At 34.9% G+C, this 17,145-nt stretch overlaps 1 protein-coding gene across 5 annotated transcripts in view; it reads left to right on the forward strand.

The window, feature by feature from the left end:
- KDM6A (lysine demethylase 6A) overlaps positions 1–17,145 on the forward strand; it is a 260,558-nt gene that overhangs the window by 88,909 nt on the left and 154,504 nt on the right. For all 5 annotated transcript variants that reach the window (XM_044670194.1, XM_044670190.1, XM_044670191.1 and 2 more), the window contains exon 3: positions 1,573–1,681. In XM_044670194.1, coding sequence (XP_044526129.1) covers positions 1,573–1,681 — 109 coding nt within the window. The remainder of the gene's footprint in view (positions 1–1,572; positions 1,682–17,145) is intronic.

Raw genomic sequence — 17,145 nt, forward strand, 5'->3', positions numbered from 1 at the left:
TTTACTTTCTGTCTTGGAATTAATACTGTGTATTGGCTCCAAGGCAGAAGAATGGTAAGGGTTAGGCAGTGGGGGTCAAGTGACTTGCCCAGGGTCACACAGCTGGGAAGTGTCTGAGCCTAGGACCTCTCATCTCTAGGCCTGGCTCTCAATCCACTGAGCTACCCAGCTGGCCCCCTTAGACAGCTTTCTTAAAGGAGCTTATCTGAGAAGCAAAGAAAGAAGTATAGGAAGGTAGCTAGCAAGAATGGTCTGACCAAGCAAGTGACTTTTTAAAAAAAGAATAGGGTTGTATTCATCATAAGCACAGCATGGAAGGAGCCACATGATATTGTAAATCAGGGAGAGCACTAATATGGAGCAGGATTGCCCGCCAGAAAAATTCATTTGGATTGTGAGAGAAGACTTTATATAGTGTTGTGTTTTTTTTTCCCCAAGTAGAAGGGCTTATCTGTGAGATGAAATAATATGCAGAAAGATGTTTGATAAAAGTTGAGGAAAATGGGAGAACAATGGACCATAGATGAGAACTGAGTTTTTTCAGTAAAGTATAAACCTTTAGAGCAGGGGTCGGCAACGTATGGCTCTTTTGAGGACCAGATATGGCTCTTTCTGCAGGAGCCATAAAGTCAACTTTTTTTCAGGCACTGTTACAGGAGCGCGCACTGTGAGCACTGTACGGCTCTCATGAAATTACATTTTAAAAAATGTGGCGTTTATTGCTCTCACGGCCAAAAAGGTTGCCGGCCCCTGCTTTAGAGGGTTGGGGAGAGTAGAAACCTTGAAGAGGGCGGAAAATAAGCACTATCTTGAGTAGGTAGGTGAATGATTTAGAGAACTATCAAAAGATTGCCTTTTAAAGTAGAAGGATTTTGCCTAAAGCAAGGATTCAATTGAGATCATGTAACACATTTTTAGTAGACTTGGTCATTATTTCTTAAATTACCCTAAATCTAGGAACCAACCAGATCAAATATAGAGTATCTCAGTTTAAATATTTAATAGATTAAACAGTTTCTAATGAGAGAGGACCTTAGAGGTACTCTCTAGAAGAGTGGTTCTTGACATTGTGATCTGTAAACCTGACTTGTAAAAATTTATTATTAATACTGATATTGTTGATGTTTATAAATATTAACCCACCTAATTTAATATTAATGAAATTTTAACATTTTAATGTAATTTGTTTCTTCTAATACTTTACATTTACATTATTTTGAGAAGGCATACATAGACTTTAGACTTCCGAGTGAGATCAATGACACGAAAGTTTTAAGAATTCTTGTTTAGGTCGACCCATTCATTTTACACGTAAGAAAATTGAGGCTCAAGGAAAATGAGTGACGAAGTTGCTCACCTGTGACATACACCTCATTTCTGGTCTCTCTACAGGGTGTCCCTTATGACTAGAATATGCTTTCTTCTCATTTCAAAATTTTTTTAATCTAATTTTCTCATTATATAGAGGAGGAAAGTGAGTAACAAGTTTATATGTTTTGTTAGAAGTTATTTATATTTGCTGTTCTACTTCTTTTTCTTAATATTCTTTGTGGTTTGTTTTTTTCCTTCTAGGCTGTTCGCTGCTACGAATCTCTAATCTTAAAAGCTGAAGGAAAAGTTGAATCTGATTTCTTTTGTCAGTTAGGTCACTTCAACCTCTTATTGGAAGATTATCCAAAAGGTAATGTTATCTTTTCCTACCTCTAGTAGTACTTAAAAATTTTTAACATTGAAAATAATTTTCATAATGTACAGTTGTTTTGATGAGATCATGTAAATAAAAGGTGTTGCAAACTTTAAAAAGGACTATGTTAATATGATATTGATGGTGATGGGCTATCTCTAGAGCAGGAGTTTTTTACCTGGGGTCTTTGAACTTAAATTTTTTTGTTTGTTTGTTATGGTCTCAGAAGGGGTCCATAGGCTTCACACAGACTTCTGAAGGAAATCTCTTCTCTCCCCCTCCCCTCCCCCCCCAATTTCTTGAATTAAAAGAACAGTGCTCGAATTCATTTTTTGATGCTTACTATCTGTGCCAAATCAAATAGCACTCCTTATTACTTCTCTCCTCCATGAAATGACAGAATTGGATTAGATGCCTTAAGCTCCCTTTTAGCTCTAGAAATATGATACTTGAATCCATACTTTGAGTTACTTATTCATTTTCTATGCCTCATAAGCAAGTACCTTGTAAAGAATTAAGTAGAATTCAGTAATTGTTCGTTTTCTTAACCTACTTCTCCTATTTAAACAATTTTGATAAATATTGTTTTACTGAATAGTAGGAATTATAAAATTATTAAACATTTCAATTAAAATGATTGCTTCTCTAATTCAGAGACAGAATTAAGTGATAGAGTACAGATTGAGAGTTCTAGTGTGATAATCTCAAATGTCATTCCAGTTCAGTTAAATAAACCTGTAGTCTCCCCTGTGTACTCAAGTTAGAGTAGAAAAATGTCAAATTCAGCTTACCAAGTTATATAATTTCCATGTTTCATTTGTATTTTTAAATAGCCAAGAAAATGGAAGTTACTTAGCCAAGTTTAGTAAAAATGTCATTTGTTTTTGTTCAGCCATTTCATTTGTGTCCAACTCTTCACAGCCTCATTTGGGGTTTTCTTGGCAAAGATACTGGAGTGGTTTGTCATTTATTCCTCCAGTTCGTTTTATAGATGAGGAAACGGAGGTAAACAGGGTTAAGTGATTTGCCAAGGTCATACAACTAGTATCTGAGTGAAGAAAATCATATATTCAAAGTAAAAATATCTGTGTTTAAGTCCAGTCTTTCTTAATTAACTGTATGATTCTTAAGTATTGAACTTGTTTGATTAGAATTCCACTTAGTAAGTCAATTTAGTAAACTTTTTATTTTTTAATATTTATTATTATTTTTTTATTTTTTAAAAATCCTTATCTTCGGTCTTAGAGTCAATACTGTGTATTGGCTCCAAGGCAGAAGAGTGGTAAGGGTAGGCAATGGGGGGGTCAAGTGACTTGCTCAGGGTCACACAGCTGGGAAGTGTCTGAGGCCAGATTTGAACCTGGGACCTCCTGTCTCTAGGCCTGGCTATCAATCCACTAAGCTACCCAGCTGCCTCCACCACTACTTTGTACCAGGAACTATGCCTAGGACTTGAGTACACAATGACAAAAATTAAGATTTTTTTTTTCTTAAGGAGTTTGCTGAGGAGTTTCCAGAGTTGGATCTTTGTCATTTTAAAATCCATGATCTGTGAATTAAGAAGTATTATTCACATGCCTTGCAAAAAAAAAAAAAAACAAACAGAAAAAGTTAAACTATCAAAGGAAATTAAATCTTATTTCAAAATTTTCATCATCTCCAAAAGATAAAAACACATGCATGCACATATATATGCATGTTTGTGTGTATATGTATGCATGCATGTATGTACATACGTATATTCTCCAAACATTGTGTAGCATTTTAGGCGTTAGGCTATGGAGTATGTGTCAATTGAAGTCTTTAATAACTATTCAAATAGAGATCAAAGTTAACCTATTGATAAGACATTTGGAAAGTTCTAGGAATAAAAACCGTTGGCTAGGTAGTGAGCATCCAGTAGTGTCCTTACTAAAATTTAAATCAAATTCCACAGAAGAAAACATTTTGTATAGAAGCAAAGCAAAATAACAATGGGTAATAAAAAATGTCTTAAAAGGTAGGGGAACAGAACTGTTGGTTACTCAATTATGATGATTATTGGTATGAACAAAAGCCCCCAATTTGATCTGCAATGGTTTCAAGTGATGGTGTAGGGAGAATGGATCAAAATGATGAACAAAGTTATAAATTGAGGTAACAGTTAAAAGGAAGAATCTTAATGACAAGTATTGGTATGGTTCCTTCTTTGAAATCATCATTAAGAAAAACAAGTTATCTATTATGCTAAGGTTTTTTTTTGTTGTTTGTTTTTTGTTTTTTTAAAGTTGACACCTATGGTAAAAAAGGTATTTGGAGAGGAAGGCACATTAATAACGTAAAAATGCCACATGGTGTATAAAGCATAGATATAGAGGGAATAATGGATCGAATTAAAAGTGAAATTTCCTTTTTTATGATGGGGAAAGAAAAGAGTCAAAATTAGATAAAAATTTGTATTTAAATAGATGCATCTAGAAATAATATTGCGAAAGTAACAAAAAGCTGACCTTTTCCTGATAGAAAACATCTGAGTATGATATTGGGGGCATTGGGGGGAATACAAACATACATAATCTTCAATTTTTGAATGTTAATGGATTGAATTTACCAGTAAAAAGAAATCTGCTCATAAAATTGATAATAAAGATAAAGATAATATGTTGTCTGGTTTATTTTAGCATAATGTAACAGAGAGCCGTGTATATTTGATAATTCACTTTGTATTTAAATATCTTCATGTGACATTCAGAATAATTGATAATATAAATTGTTAGTCATTATAAAGAATAAATGCAAAAATGTGAGAATTTTAAGTCCTTTAAAGATCATAGTTTTTTTTGTTTTGTTTTTTTAAACCCTTAACTTCTGTGTATTGGCTCATAGGTGGAAGAGTAGTAAGTGTGGGCAGTGGGGGTCAAGTGACTTGCCCAGGGTCACACAGCTGGGAAGTTTTGTTATATTGAATCTCTGGGAGCTTGAAGTTCATTCAATGATTGACAGATAAGTCAGTTGGATAGAATGTTCCCAGAGAGGCATGTGAAAGGCAGGAGGGGGCAGTTGAGAACCCTGAGCAGAAATTCTGGGTCTTTGACCTGTGCTGAGGCTAGAGATTGGTGGATCTTGGTCTTGGAGTGAAAGGGTGCAAACATCTCTCTGCAAGCTCTTCCTGTCCCTGATATGCTGTTATCAACCTGTACTTGACCACCACCTCGGTGTCTACTGTCCCTAGATATTAGGAATTTCATCATCTAGTTATCTAGGTTTCCCAGGGCCTAGGAGGGATCCAGGAAGTGGGCAGGAGACGAAGAAGAGGGTGGAAAGGGTGGATATATCTCAACTGTTAAGGCTAAGATCTACAGAAGAAGGTGAAGATTTCCCAGCAGTTTTACCTACTCTGGTTTAGTCCTGGCCAGGCTGAACCAGAGGGAAGCTAACATTGTTCTTCATTTGCCAGCAGTTGGGAGTTTCAATAGTAATAATTTTAATAGGGTCTCCAGTGCCTCAGTCCTTTGCCCTTATCCTTCTTATTAATATATAAAGTTTAAAGTACCTTCCTAAATCAGTTTCAAAGCTTGTTTTGGGAAGGGAGACAACACAGTCAGAATATCATTGTTATCCTAGCTGAAGAGCCCAAATCAATATATCAATTAACCCCAGGTGGGTCCTGAAGGGATAAACCTCTTTGACCTGAAGGATCCTGCCTGGGCAACTGTTATAAAGGAGAAGTGCCATCTTATCCTCTCTGTACATCATTGCTACCTCCTCAAATAGATAAAAGAGACCTCCTTAATATAACAGTGTCTGAGGCCAGATTTGAACCTAGGACCTCCTGTCTCTAGGCCTGACTCTCAATCCACTGAGCTACCCAGCTGCCCCCTAAAGATCATAGTTTTAATGGAGTAGTATTTGATAGAGAAAATCTGATCCAAAAAACAGACATAAATAGAAACTAAAAATGTTTTGCTTAAGAATTGTTAAACTTAAAGATCAGCTTATTTAAAATTATATTAGATATAATAAGACTATGGCAGATAAAATTTTTTGAGGATGAAGCATATTAAGGGCAAATTTATTTCACTTAATGTTTTACTACAATTAAAGATGAATGGGCTGAGCTTACAATTTAGAAGAGTTGAAAAGGAATATAGCTATAATTGTAGTCATGAAGAATTAGAACTAAAAAACAACCGAACAGGCAAAAAAACCACTAAAATTTCTAAGATCAAAAAAGAAGTGAACAAAATATGAGATTGGGGTAGGGGGAATCTCTAAGAGTTGGTTATTGGAAAAACTTAAATGGATAAACTATTGACTAAACAAAAAACAAGGGAGCAGACAACAAAATTAGCAAGCCAAAAAAAGAGAGAAATCATCAGTATTTAGATAATAGTTCAAATAATTTTATTGCAAATTATAGAATAAATAGATGGATAATTATGTTACAGTATGATTTGAACAAAAGGCTAAGCTGAAGATCTTATGCTACCTTTCAATAAATGGATCATTTGCTTGCCAACAACAGCAGAGTTGGATTCTTGGTAACACAGGACTAGCAGAAACTTTCTCCTCCTCCAATGAGACTGAGAAGGACTCAGTGTTGGAGTCTGAGTGCCGATATTTTGACTTGATTGAAGAAGGATAGTTTGATGTCTAAAGATGGTAGGGCCCAACTTCTTTCTTCTTTATACAGTCTTCAAGATTAGCAAAGCCTTGAAACAGGAAGAGATTTGTGATGAGCAGGAGAGAGAGAGAGATATTTCTTTCTTTGTACAATACTGTATATTAGTTCCAAGGCAGAAGACAGTAATAGACAATTGGAGTTAAGTGATTTGCTCAGGCCAGATTTGATGCCAGGACCTCCTGTCTCTAGGCTTGACTCTCCATTCACTGAGTCACCTAGTTGCCTCTAATAGGTGGATTTTTAAGTTTAGCCCATTAGAGATGCTGTGAATTCTGAATTAAGTTCAGAGACAAAGAATTATGATATAAAAAGTTATAGGACGAAAGTAATACAGGACAATTTAATTACTTGTTAACTTAAGGAGCAAAAAGAAAATGACAACAGAATCATTTACAAAATTTGGAAACATAATATGCAGAAACAAGACCTCTTCCATAAGCAATCTACATAAAGCAGCAGTAACAGAAAAAGAAATCAAACAAGCCATTTCCAAAATCCTACCACCCCTCCCCCCACCCCCAGTGAATACTTGTAGTATATAAATTTGCAGGGCAAACTTTATCAAATCTTTATAGAAGAAATAATTCGAATACTGTGGAATTGTTTTTAAAAAAAGGTGGTGCTATTAAAACCAGTTTGAATAGGACAATTATTTTTTTCATCATAATATAACCAATACTGAAACAAATACAATATAATCAATACAGAAACAAAATATAGTAATCAAAATATAGCACCATTGAATAGTAATAATTATAATAGTCATTACCAGTTTTCTTTCTAGGCTCTATTCTTCGTGTTTTTCTCTACCAAAAAATCTTTGTCCCCCCACCCCCACCCCAAATGCATACTTATATTCAAAACACTATGGATGCAAAGGCAAAATGAAAAATAATACTGTCATCAAAGAATTAAATTCTGCTGTTGATTTACAACATGTAAACAGATAAATTATATACAGTGAAGTTTGAGGAAATGGAAGATATCATTGATGAGGGGATTCTAAGTAGGTGTTAAGGAGGGGAATATATGGTTGACAGTATCCTCTCTCTTTCATCTCTCCCATTTTTCTACCTCCCATTTATTTCCTTTCAACTGCTTTATAAATCCTCTTGAATGTGTCTTCTCTGCCCTCATTATAGAGAAGGCCCTGATCTCTGGGCTTGATTGAGAACTGTTCAAAGAAAGCCTTGGGACTAGCAGAGAACACATTTTGAGAGTGGTGGTGAAGGGAGTGGTGGGAAAAGCATTGGTTCTAGAATCAGAGGACCAGGGCTCATTTCCCATTTATGATACTTACTGCCCTTTGACTTCACCTTCCCTGTGCCTCAAGGACATTATGTTTAAAATAAAATGTTGAACTAGAAGACCTCCAAGGTGTCTTACGGACCAATATTTAGGTTTATGTTTTCACAGATCCCATGGTTTTACCTTTTTCCCACTGCATAGTTCCCCTGAAACCTCCCCTACAACTATGTCCACCCACATCCATGAAAACTGGAGCTTTTCCCATGGACCATTTATCCCCCCAGGTTTGCTGATCTCTGATGGTATGGGGAGGGTGTGTTTGAGTCATTAAATTGTTTCTGAACTCCTCTGACTTTACAGTGAAATCAAATACATAGGTCATGCTCTATACTCCACTTATGTCATGTATTTGTGCCATTCCACTGCTGAAAACTTGACTGTAGTTTCCTTTTGCTTCCTAAGATGAAATATAAATTAACTAGTTATTTAAATTCCTTCACTATTCATTTTAAATGCTTTCATTTACTCTATACCATCTTTCTTTTATTATCTTTTCCTTTATTTCACTGCTCTGTCCCCTGCTTTGGGTGTTGTTTCCCATACCCAGAGTCCTCTCCCTCTTAAGAATTCTTAGCTGTCTTTAAGGTTTATTAGTCCATATGCTATTTCTTACAGGTCAGATTCTTTCTGTACATAGTATTAATATTTTCTCCTTCAAATGATCTTGTATTTGTTTATGTGTTGTGAATTGCCTTTAGTAAAATGATGTAAGATATTTGAGGGCATGGACCTTTTGAGGGAAAAAAAATTTGATAGAAATGGAAGGGCTTATGTATCAGGCTGGTGGGAGTAAAGAACCAAGGAGGGTACCCGTCTTATAAACCTGAATCATTAGGATGGTAGGTACATTTTACAGTAATGACGAAATTAAGAAGAGGGGAAACATTTAAGTTTTGCATGTGCAGAATATGTGTAGAGAAATAAGATCTAAGAAGACTAGAAAGATAAGGGACAGAAATGATAGGACTTGATAACAGATATTTACTAGATTGTGATTCTGGGAAGTCATTAAATAACATTGTTTTGGTTTACTTATCTGTTAAATTTGAGAGGGTGCTTAAAGGTTTCTAATATGCTTTCTAGCTTTATGTACATATGTAAATGAGCACAATATGTTTATCCCAAATCACCATAAATTAATTTTGTGGGGATGAGAGAGGAAGAAAATTTTAACTACTGAGGAATCAGGAAAGTTCAGGCATGGCCAGTTTGGTGATGAAATAGCTAGATCATGTATTAGAAGCAGGGAGATATACTAGAAGGTTTTTTCAAATTAGTCTAGAAAAGAAGTGATTAGGTCCTAAACTAGGGTAGTAGCCATATGTAATTAGAATTAGATAATTGGTATTGTTTGAGAGGTGATAGGAAGACTTAAGGATGGTTCTTTCATTGTCAATTATATGGTACTATCCTTGACAAATTAAGTTGAGATGAAAAGAAAATTATTTCTGTTTTGGACCCTAGTGAGTTTGAAGTTCCTTTGGCAAATCAGGCTAGACATTTATCTATTTATTTTTCCAACCTCAAACCTCTAATCAATCAATCAATCAATTAATTAAGGATGTTTTCCCATGGTTATAGGATTCATGTTCTATCCCTCCCCTCCCTCTACCCCCTCCCATAGCTGATGCACAATTCCACTGGGATTCCATAAGACCTATTTCTATATTATTGATATTTGCGCTAGGGTGCTTATTTTGAGTCTTTATCCCTAATTACATATATCCCCATCAAAAACCCTTGTGATCAGGCAGTTGTTTTTCTTCTGTGTTTCTACTCCCACAGTTCTTCCTTTGAATGTGGATGCATTCTTTTGTCCTGGATCACTGCATTGTTTTTAGTAGAGAAGTCCATTACAGTCCATTTTACCACAGTATATATCCGTCTCTTATGTATAATGTTCCCCTGGTTCTGCTCCTTTCACTCTTCATCAATTCCTGGACGTCATTCTAGTTCACATGGAATTCCTTCAGTTCATTAATCCTTTGAGTTAGTATTCCATCATGAAAAGATTCCACAATTTGTTCAGCCATTCCCCAATTGAAGGGCATCCCCTCATTTTCCAGTTTTTTGCCACCACAAAGGGCGCGTCTATAAATGTTTTTGTACAAGTCTTTTTCCTTTTCTTTTTGATCTCTTTGGGGTATAAACCCAGCAGTGGTATGTCTGGATCAAAGGGTAGGCAGTCTTTTAGCACTCTTTGGGCATAGTTCCACATTGCTATCCAGAATGGTTGGATCAATTCACAACTCCACCAGCAATGCATTAATGTCCTAATTTTGCCACATTTTGGATATATTTAGCAAGAAGTTTGTAAGCAATATAGGCCTGGAGCTTGAGAAAGAGATGAGGGTAGTATACATAGATATGGAAGTGTCAAATATCATTATAAAGATGATGAGTCCTTGGGAACTAAAAAGATCACTGAAAATGTTAGAGAAGAGTACTAGGTTACCTAGAGGTATAAGGGATAATTATCTGTGAATGATAAAAGTTAAAAGAAAACTTGGGAATAGCTGTACTAATGGGTGAACACAGTTTCAAAAAAACTTGAAGTGAGTTTTCTTTTTTTTGTCATCCTGCATAGAAAAATGGGAAGGATAAGGAATGGAAAAAGGCTTTTACACTTAACAGTAAGAAATAATTGGTGACCGTGGAGAAAGGAGTTTCAACCCAGTGATATGGTTAGAAGTTTGATATATCAGAATAAATTATAGCTAATAAAGATACAAAATACATTTTTTAGGGAGCTGTATAATTTGTATATTACAAATTGCAAGGGTGGGGATAGGAACAGGAGTAAAATAACCCAGTGGAAGACCATATAAAATATTTTATTCAATATCCTAGGCAAATGTGTTAGGAATTCCCAAGTTCTGGTACCTGTGAATGGCTTTTCAAGAGGGCTTTCCCAATCTCCCTTTAATGTTAGTGCCTTTTCTCTAAATGAGTAGAGTGTTGAACTTGGAGTCAGACCAGAGTTGATACCCAGTCTCAAGTCATTTACCAGTTATGATAATAGGCAGGGAAATAATCTATGCTAATTTCCTCATTTATAAGGTAGAAATAGGGCCAAGAATTTGGGGGTGGGGGGAATCTAATGTTCATAGGCACTTGAAACCAAAAGCATACTCCTAATATATTTCCAAGGAAGGAAGTAATTTAGAGAATGAATTGGACTGTTTGATGGTCGTATCATGACAGTTAGACTTAGGACATAAGAGATGAGCAATCAATAAGACGGAAGGTAAGGGTTTAAAAAAAAATAGTGCACGCCTTGTCCAATAATAAATCAAGCTGAAATCGGGGGGGGGGTGGAGGGGGGAGTGACAAAATCTTGTTTATCATTTCTTAAAACACAATCATATATCATTAATTTTTTCATCCATTCCCCATAGATGGGCATCATCTAATTCTTTGCCAGCTCAAAGGGGGGGGAACTGTTATAAATATTTTTGAAAATAGGGTCTTTCCCCTTTTATTTGATCTTTTTGGGATAGAGACCTTGTAGTGGTATTGCTAGGTCAGAGGATTTAATAGCCCATTGGCCATAGGTCTAGGTTATACTCCTGAATGGATTAGTTCACAACTCCCGACAGTGCATTAGTGTCTCATTTTGGCATGCATCCTTTAAATGTTCTTCACTGGTTATGGGAGATAATAAATTTTAAAAATCTTGTACTTCTCAAAGAACTTACATTCTTGCCACGGGGACCATATTTACATAAGTACATATATAGAATAAATATATAGGATAGATACAAAATTTAAGTCTGAAAGTAGTATAGAAGAATTTTTATTTATGAGAGTGGTACTTGAAATTTCCTCCCCTCTTTCTTCCTCCCTACTTCTCCATTTTGTTTTTGGGTGGGGGAGTTTTTGATTTGTGTTTTTGTTTTTAATTTTTATGGATGGTGGTAGGGATTGTTCGGGATTCTAAATGGAAATAAAATGGCTTTAGAAAAAATAAATTGTAGAACTTAGAAATGTTCTGGATAAAATTATAAACAAAGGATTGCTGTGAGTACTTGGTATTGGATATCTTGTTTAATAATTTTATGAGTAATTGGAATGACAATAAGAAGTTCTTGTGAGTGAGCAGAAAATTAAACCAGTGAAATTCTTTGTGGGCAAATAAAAGATGATATTTGGAAGGAGAGGAATTTAAACTTTATTTATAGAATAATGTTAATTTTGTCTTAGAAAGGGCTATAGAAATTACTTAAAACCGTTAAGGAAACATATTAACCCATTTTATTGTTATAGTCTCAATTAAAATAAGCATATGCTTATTGTTACTAGGAATGGCATAAAAGAAATGAAGAGAAAACATTTTCCTCTTTAGGTACTTTTGTTGTTCTTTAACTTTAAATACTTTGTTTAGTTCTTTTCTCGAGAAACTTTAGCAAATCTCTAGAGTGGTGATGGCAAACCTATGACACGTGTGTCTGCACTGATGCACCACTGCATGAGGCTGCATACAGAGAAGTATGGGGCTGCATGCCGAGGATGAAACATTTGTTGTAGTGTAGTGTAGACACGCTGTGCACTATAGAGGACAATTCTACCTATATTAGTTTACCTATTTTGGTTTATTAAATACAGTTATATATTACAATTTTACATTTTTGTTATTTAAGCTATAAATATCATGAAATTATGGTGTTTTTTTTCCTCAAAGTGACATACAACCTGAATTATGCTTGTTTTTTTTTTTGGTGAATTTTGACACACCGGCTCAAAAGGTTTCCCATTACTGCTCTAGAGGGTTCAGAGAAGGATAGGTAAAATTAATGAAGGTGGGGGAAATGTGAGATCAGATCAGATTTAGTGTGGAAACATGAAGACAAGTGAACTCTTAGTTGTGCTACAGTTGCTGAAAATGCTAGCAGTGGTGCAGGTGGAACTGATTTTATATCAAGAGAGAATCACAGAGCAGATATAACAGCAAAACTAACAGCTATGGAAGGTCCTGAATTAATTTTAAATCTAGCAATCGTTAATGAAACGGATTTGTCTCAGACATACAATGAGAAAGAAGTAAGAAATGGAAGCAAAATTTTAAAGCATACAAATAAATGGAATATATGGGTAGTATTACAGGGTAAACCAATACTGCCAAACATTTTACAATCAAATTTGTCACACAATACACAAGAATAGACATTTTGGGACACAAGGCATAATTGATTCTGTAAAGAAAGTCTGGATAGCCCCTGGTATAACAAATTCTGCTTCAAAAGTTTGTGCACTGTTTCAAATTTGTCCAGCCTGCAACCAACATGTTTTTAGAGGGAAGGCATTTGGTGGAAGACCTTTGGCTTACACTCCATTTGTACATTTACAGATAGATTTCAAATCAGTACCAAAAGCTGGAAACCACAAATTTTGTTTAGTATTTGTATCAGTTGACAAGGTGGCCAGAAGTATTCCCATCAAATAAAAGCACAGCACAATTTGTGGCAAAAGTATTATTGAGAGAGATCATGCCCATATTTGGATTACCATTGAGAATTGAATCAGATAGAGGAACACACTTCATAGATTCAGTGTTGCAGCAGAATTATTTGTGCCTAGCAATAATGCCTAAATTTCATTGCCTTATCCATAAAGTTATGGTCAAGTAGAATGATTAAACAGGGAATTGAAGACCATGATTAGTAAATTGTGCACAGAGACACACTTGAAATGACCTGATAACTTACCTTTAGCTTTATTTTACCTGAGAACTAGACCAAGAGGAGATTTACATATTTTACTATATGAAATGTTATTTGGACATCCACCCATGCAAGGATAGACATTTAGCCTGTTTATATGTCAGTGGTAGCTGGAGATAGAACAATTGTTCAACATATTAAGGATTTGCAAATTAGAATCGGGGAACTTTATGAATTAGGAGCAATCATACAGGCTGGTTCAGTTGATTTTTCATAACATAATATAAATCCTGGAGATGCTGTTATATAAAGAATTTTAACAAAAATATAAAGAATTTTAATTTCAACTGGCCTGGGAAGGTCCATTCCAGGTACTCCTAACTACAATGATGGCTATAGAAGATTGGAGAGAGGTAAGCATGGATACATTGCTCCCATGTGAAGAGAGTACCATCAGTTGAGAATCAAAGAGTAAGAAGACAAAGACTACTGCAAGTATAACTGGACTATTTTTAATGAGTCAAGTTTCAAGGATTACAAAGACAAATGAACAAAGGAATTACTAAGGATGCTATTTGCAAGTAAAATGGACTAAGGCTATTTGAAAAATGGACAAAGATTATTTGAAAGTACACTGTATTGTAATTAAGACTGTGGACACTGGATTGTTTTAAAGACCCTGAACTTTACATTTAAATTAAGGGTTTGATTTTTTTTTTTTTTAAACACTTACCTTCTGTCTTAGAGTCAATATTGTGGCTCTAAGGCAGAAGAGTGGTAAGGGCTAGGCAATGGGGTTCAAGTGACTTGCCCAGGGTTACATAGCTAGGAAGTTTCTGAGGCCAGATTTGAACCTAGGACCCTCCCGTCTCTGTGCCTGGCTCTCAATCCACTGATCCACCCAGCTACCCCCAAAAGGTTTGATTTTTGTGCATACAGGTTTATAATGTAAGGGAATAGGTAACTAATTATGATTTTCTGGTCTAAATGGAGGATTATTAATATAGGAAAATATATTTAATAGTAATATTAATAAAACAATAAGGAAATAAAATAATGGATAATCAAAACTTAAAGCATTAATAAATAAAAATATGAAAAATAAAATATGTTAAAATATAAAAATTTTAAAAGTAAATATTAAAGAAAATATCTAACTTCAGGGGAGATTTATATCCATTTCAGTGGGGAAATATTTGTATATAATGTTATTATATGTAAAAATGTGATAATGTATATAAACTGTTTGTTGCAAGTTTTTTTCCATAGTAATTTTTTTTTAAACCCTTACCTTCCATCTTGGAGTCAATACTATTGGCTCCAAGGCAGGAGAGTAGTAAGGGTAGGCAAATGGGGGTCAAGTGACTTGCCTAGGGTCACACAGCTGGGAAGTGTCTGGGGCCAGATTTGAACCTAGGACCTCCCGTCTCTAGGCCTGGCTCTCAATCCACTGAGCTACCCAGCTGCTGCCCCCCTTTCCATAGAAATTTTAAGGTAAATTTGAATTATCTTTAGGGTAAATTGTGTTTTTGTGAGAATATAATTATAAATATGTTCTGTAATTGTAAATATCTGTATTTGATATGTGACTTGTATTTTACAAGATGTTTTATTTACTTTCATTCCTCTTTTTACTTCACTCTGTCTCTAGCATAGAATTATAGAGTAAGTTTAATTTGAAAGATCCATTTTAGGGAGAATGTTTCTCCCAAAAGGAACTCGGGGGAAATGTTGTTGAGGATTTTAAATTAGTTTATTCTGTTTAATTAAGAGTAGAAGTATTAGGGAAGAGACTGAGTTGTAATTTGGAAACTGTGTCTCATAGCATAGGAAATAGACAGAATTTTGCTTTAGGCTCTTTAAGAAACTAAACAGGTAGGTTTTTATGCTGCCCTTTAAGGAAATTGTATAAAAGGAACCTGGGAAAGAATGCTGGGCTCTGGTTTCTCTGGCAGTCTAGAAGAACAGGGGTGACTGTTGTGAGCTCTTGATTTGAAAGACAGTTAATGGCTGTTGGAGAGAAAGAAAAAGAGATTCAAGAAAGCTGAAAACAGACTTACAATTTGTTCAAAAGATTAGTGACTGAGGGTTTTTTTGTTTTGTTTTGTTTTCCATCTCAGCACTCTTGAGAGAAGGGGTCTAGCTTTAAGGCCTATTCACGAGAGGTACTCCGGGGGGGGGGGGGGGTGCAAGAGGGCTGGTCTGTGAAAAACTGTCACAGTACTATTGGAGTGAGAGAGGTGCTGCATTTAGTTATCTTTATAAATTACTTTAAGAGGTAATAAATTAAGGTTTATTATCCAGTATAAATAAGGTAGTAAGATAGAATTTAATATTTATACAGAAGAGTCATTTGAGTTAGGCCTAATTACAGGCAAGAAGATAAGGTGCTTCATGAGAAGCAGTTGGCGTTTTGGGTTTATTTAGAAATCTTAGTATAAAGGTTTCATATCCTATTTCCAAATCCTTTCCCTGCCTCTCCTCATATAGAATAATACATTAGTTGGATCAAACTGCCTCAAGGCCTTCCATCTACCATTTGTAGATAGTTAACCCTGACAGTTTAGTTTATCAATACAGCTGGGCAATCAAAGCTATCAATACTCACCACCAACACAGTCAGATCAATTATAGTCATACCATTTATTATACAGTTTTAATCTACCTATTACACTTGGCCATATATAAGATATTTAATTATTACAGTATGTTATAGGTAATTTAAAATTGTTAGATAGAAACTTTTGCTAATTAACTATGATTTTCTGCAAGATCATCTTAAGTAATACTTGTACTACATTTATGTGGGAATTGAGTATTGGGTTCAAGTTCCACTTCTGTCACTTTTTAACTGTGTGTTCTTCCAAGTCAGTTAACCTTTTAGAGCTCTATTATTGAAATAGAAATAACAATATTTGCATACATCTCAAATGAGATTATGATTATAAAGCTCTTTTCATAATTATTATTTAGACATGAGCTGTTAGTATAATAAAATTTTTGATTCTGAGTATATAAAAGCATGAATTTATGGTTAGGGCAAACAAGCGTCCCATTATAAAATATGATTTATTGCAGTCCTTCTTCCACACTTTTACCAAAATGATTTTCTTTAAGGGCAAGTCTCATCATGCTACTTTTGTACTCAGTAAATTTAAATGGAACTTTGATGCTTCTAGCATCAAATATATAAATGCTGCTGTTTAGCTTTTGAAGTCTTTAACAGGCCTGGCTCTAACCTGTGTTTTGCAGGTTCATTGTATATCTTCCAACCTAATGCATATCATTAATTTTGTTTTATATTCCCAATTATTGGATTATACTTGATGATTAACAAATATTTGTTGATTGATAAAGAATATCCCTTTATACCATGGATGTGGGTTTCTTACATAATTACTTCTTTTTAATGAGTGTAAGAGGGAAAACTTATATATTTATATATTTATATATATTTTATATATATATATACATAAACTTATATATTTATATATTTATATATATTTTAAGGTATGGTCGCCAGGAATCAATAATTCAGATTGATTCCATAATTAAAATAGACCCAAGTCAGGATGGGTTTTATGGTAGTTTATTTACAATTGGGAAGGTAGAAGGTAGGGAAATAGAGAGAGGGAGAGGCTGGCCCGGACCAGCAGAGGTCCGGACCGAGAGAGGGTTAAAAGGCTAATAATTAAACTAGGCTACTAGTCACAAGGCCGGAGCAAATTAGAGAGGCAAAGAAGCCTTATTGAGGTAAAGACTCTAGAAACGCCAAGATAGGCGAAAGGAAGTAAGCCTAACTTACCCACATGACAATTCAGAGGGGAAGC

Source organism: Gracilinanus agilis, chromosome 3 (genome assembly GCF_016433145.1).
Source record: "Gracilinanus agilis isolate LMUSP501 chromosome 3, AgileGrace, whole genome shotgun sequence".
NCBI classification, from domain to species: Eukaryota; Metazoa; Chordata; class Mammalia; order Didelphimorphia; family Didelphidae; genus Gracilinanus; species Gracilinanus agilis.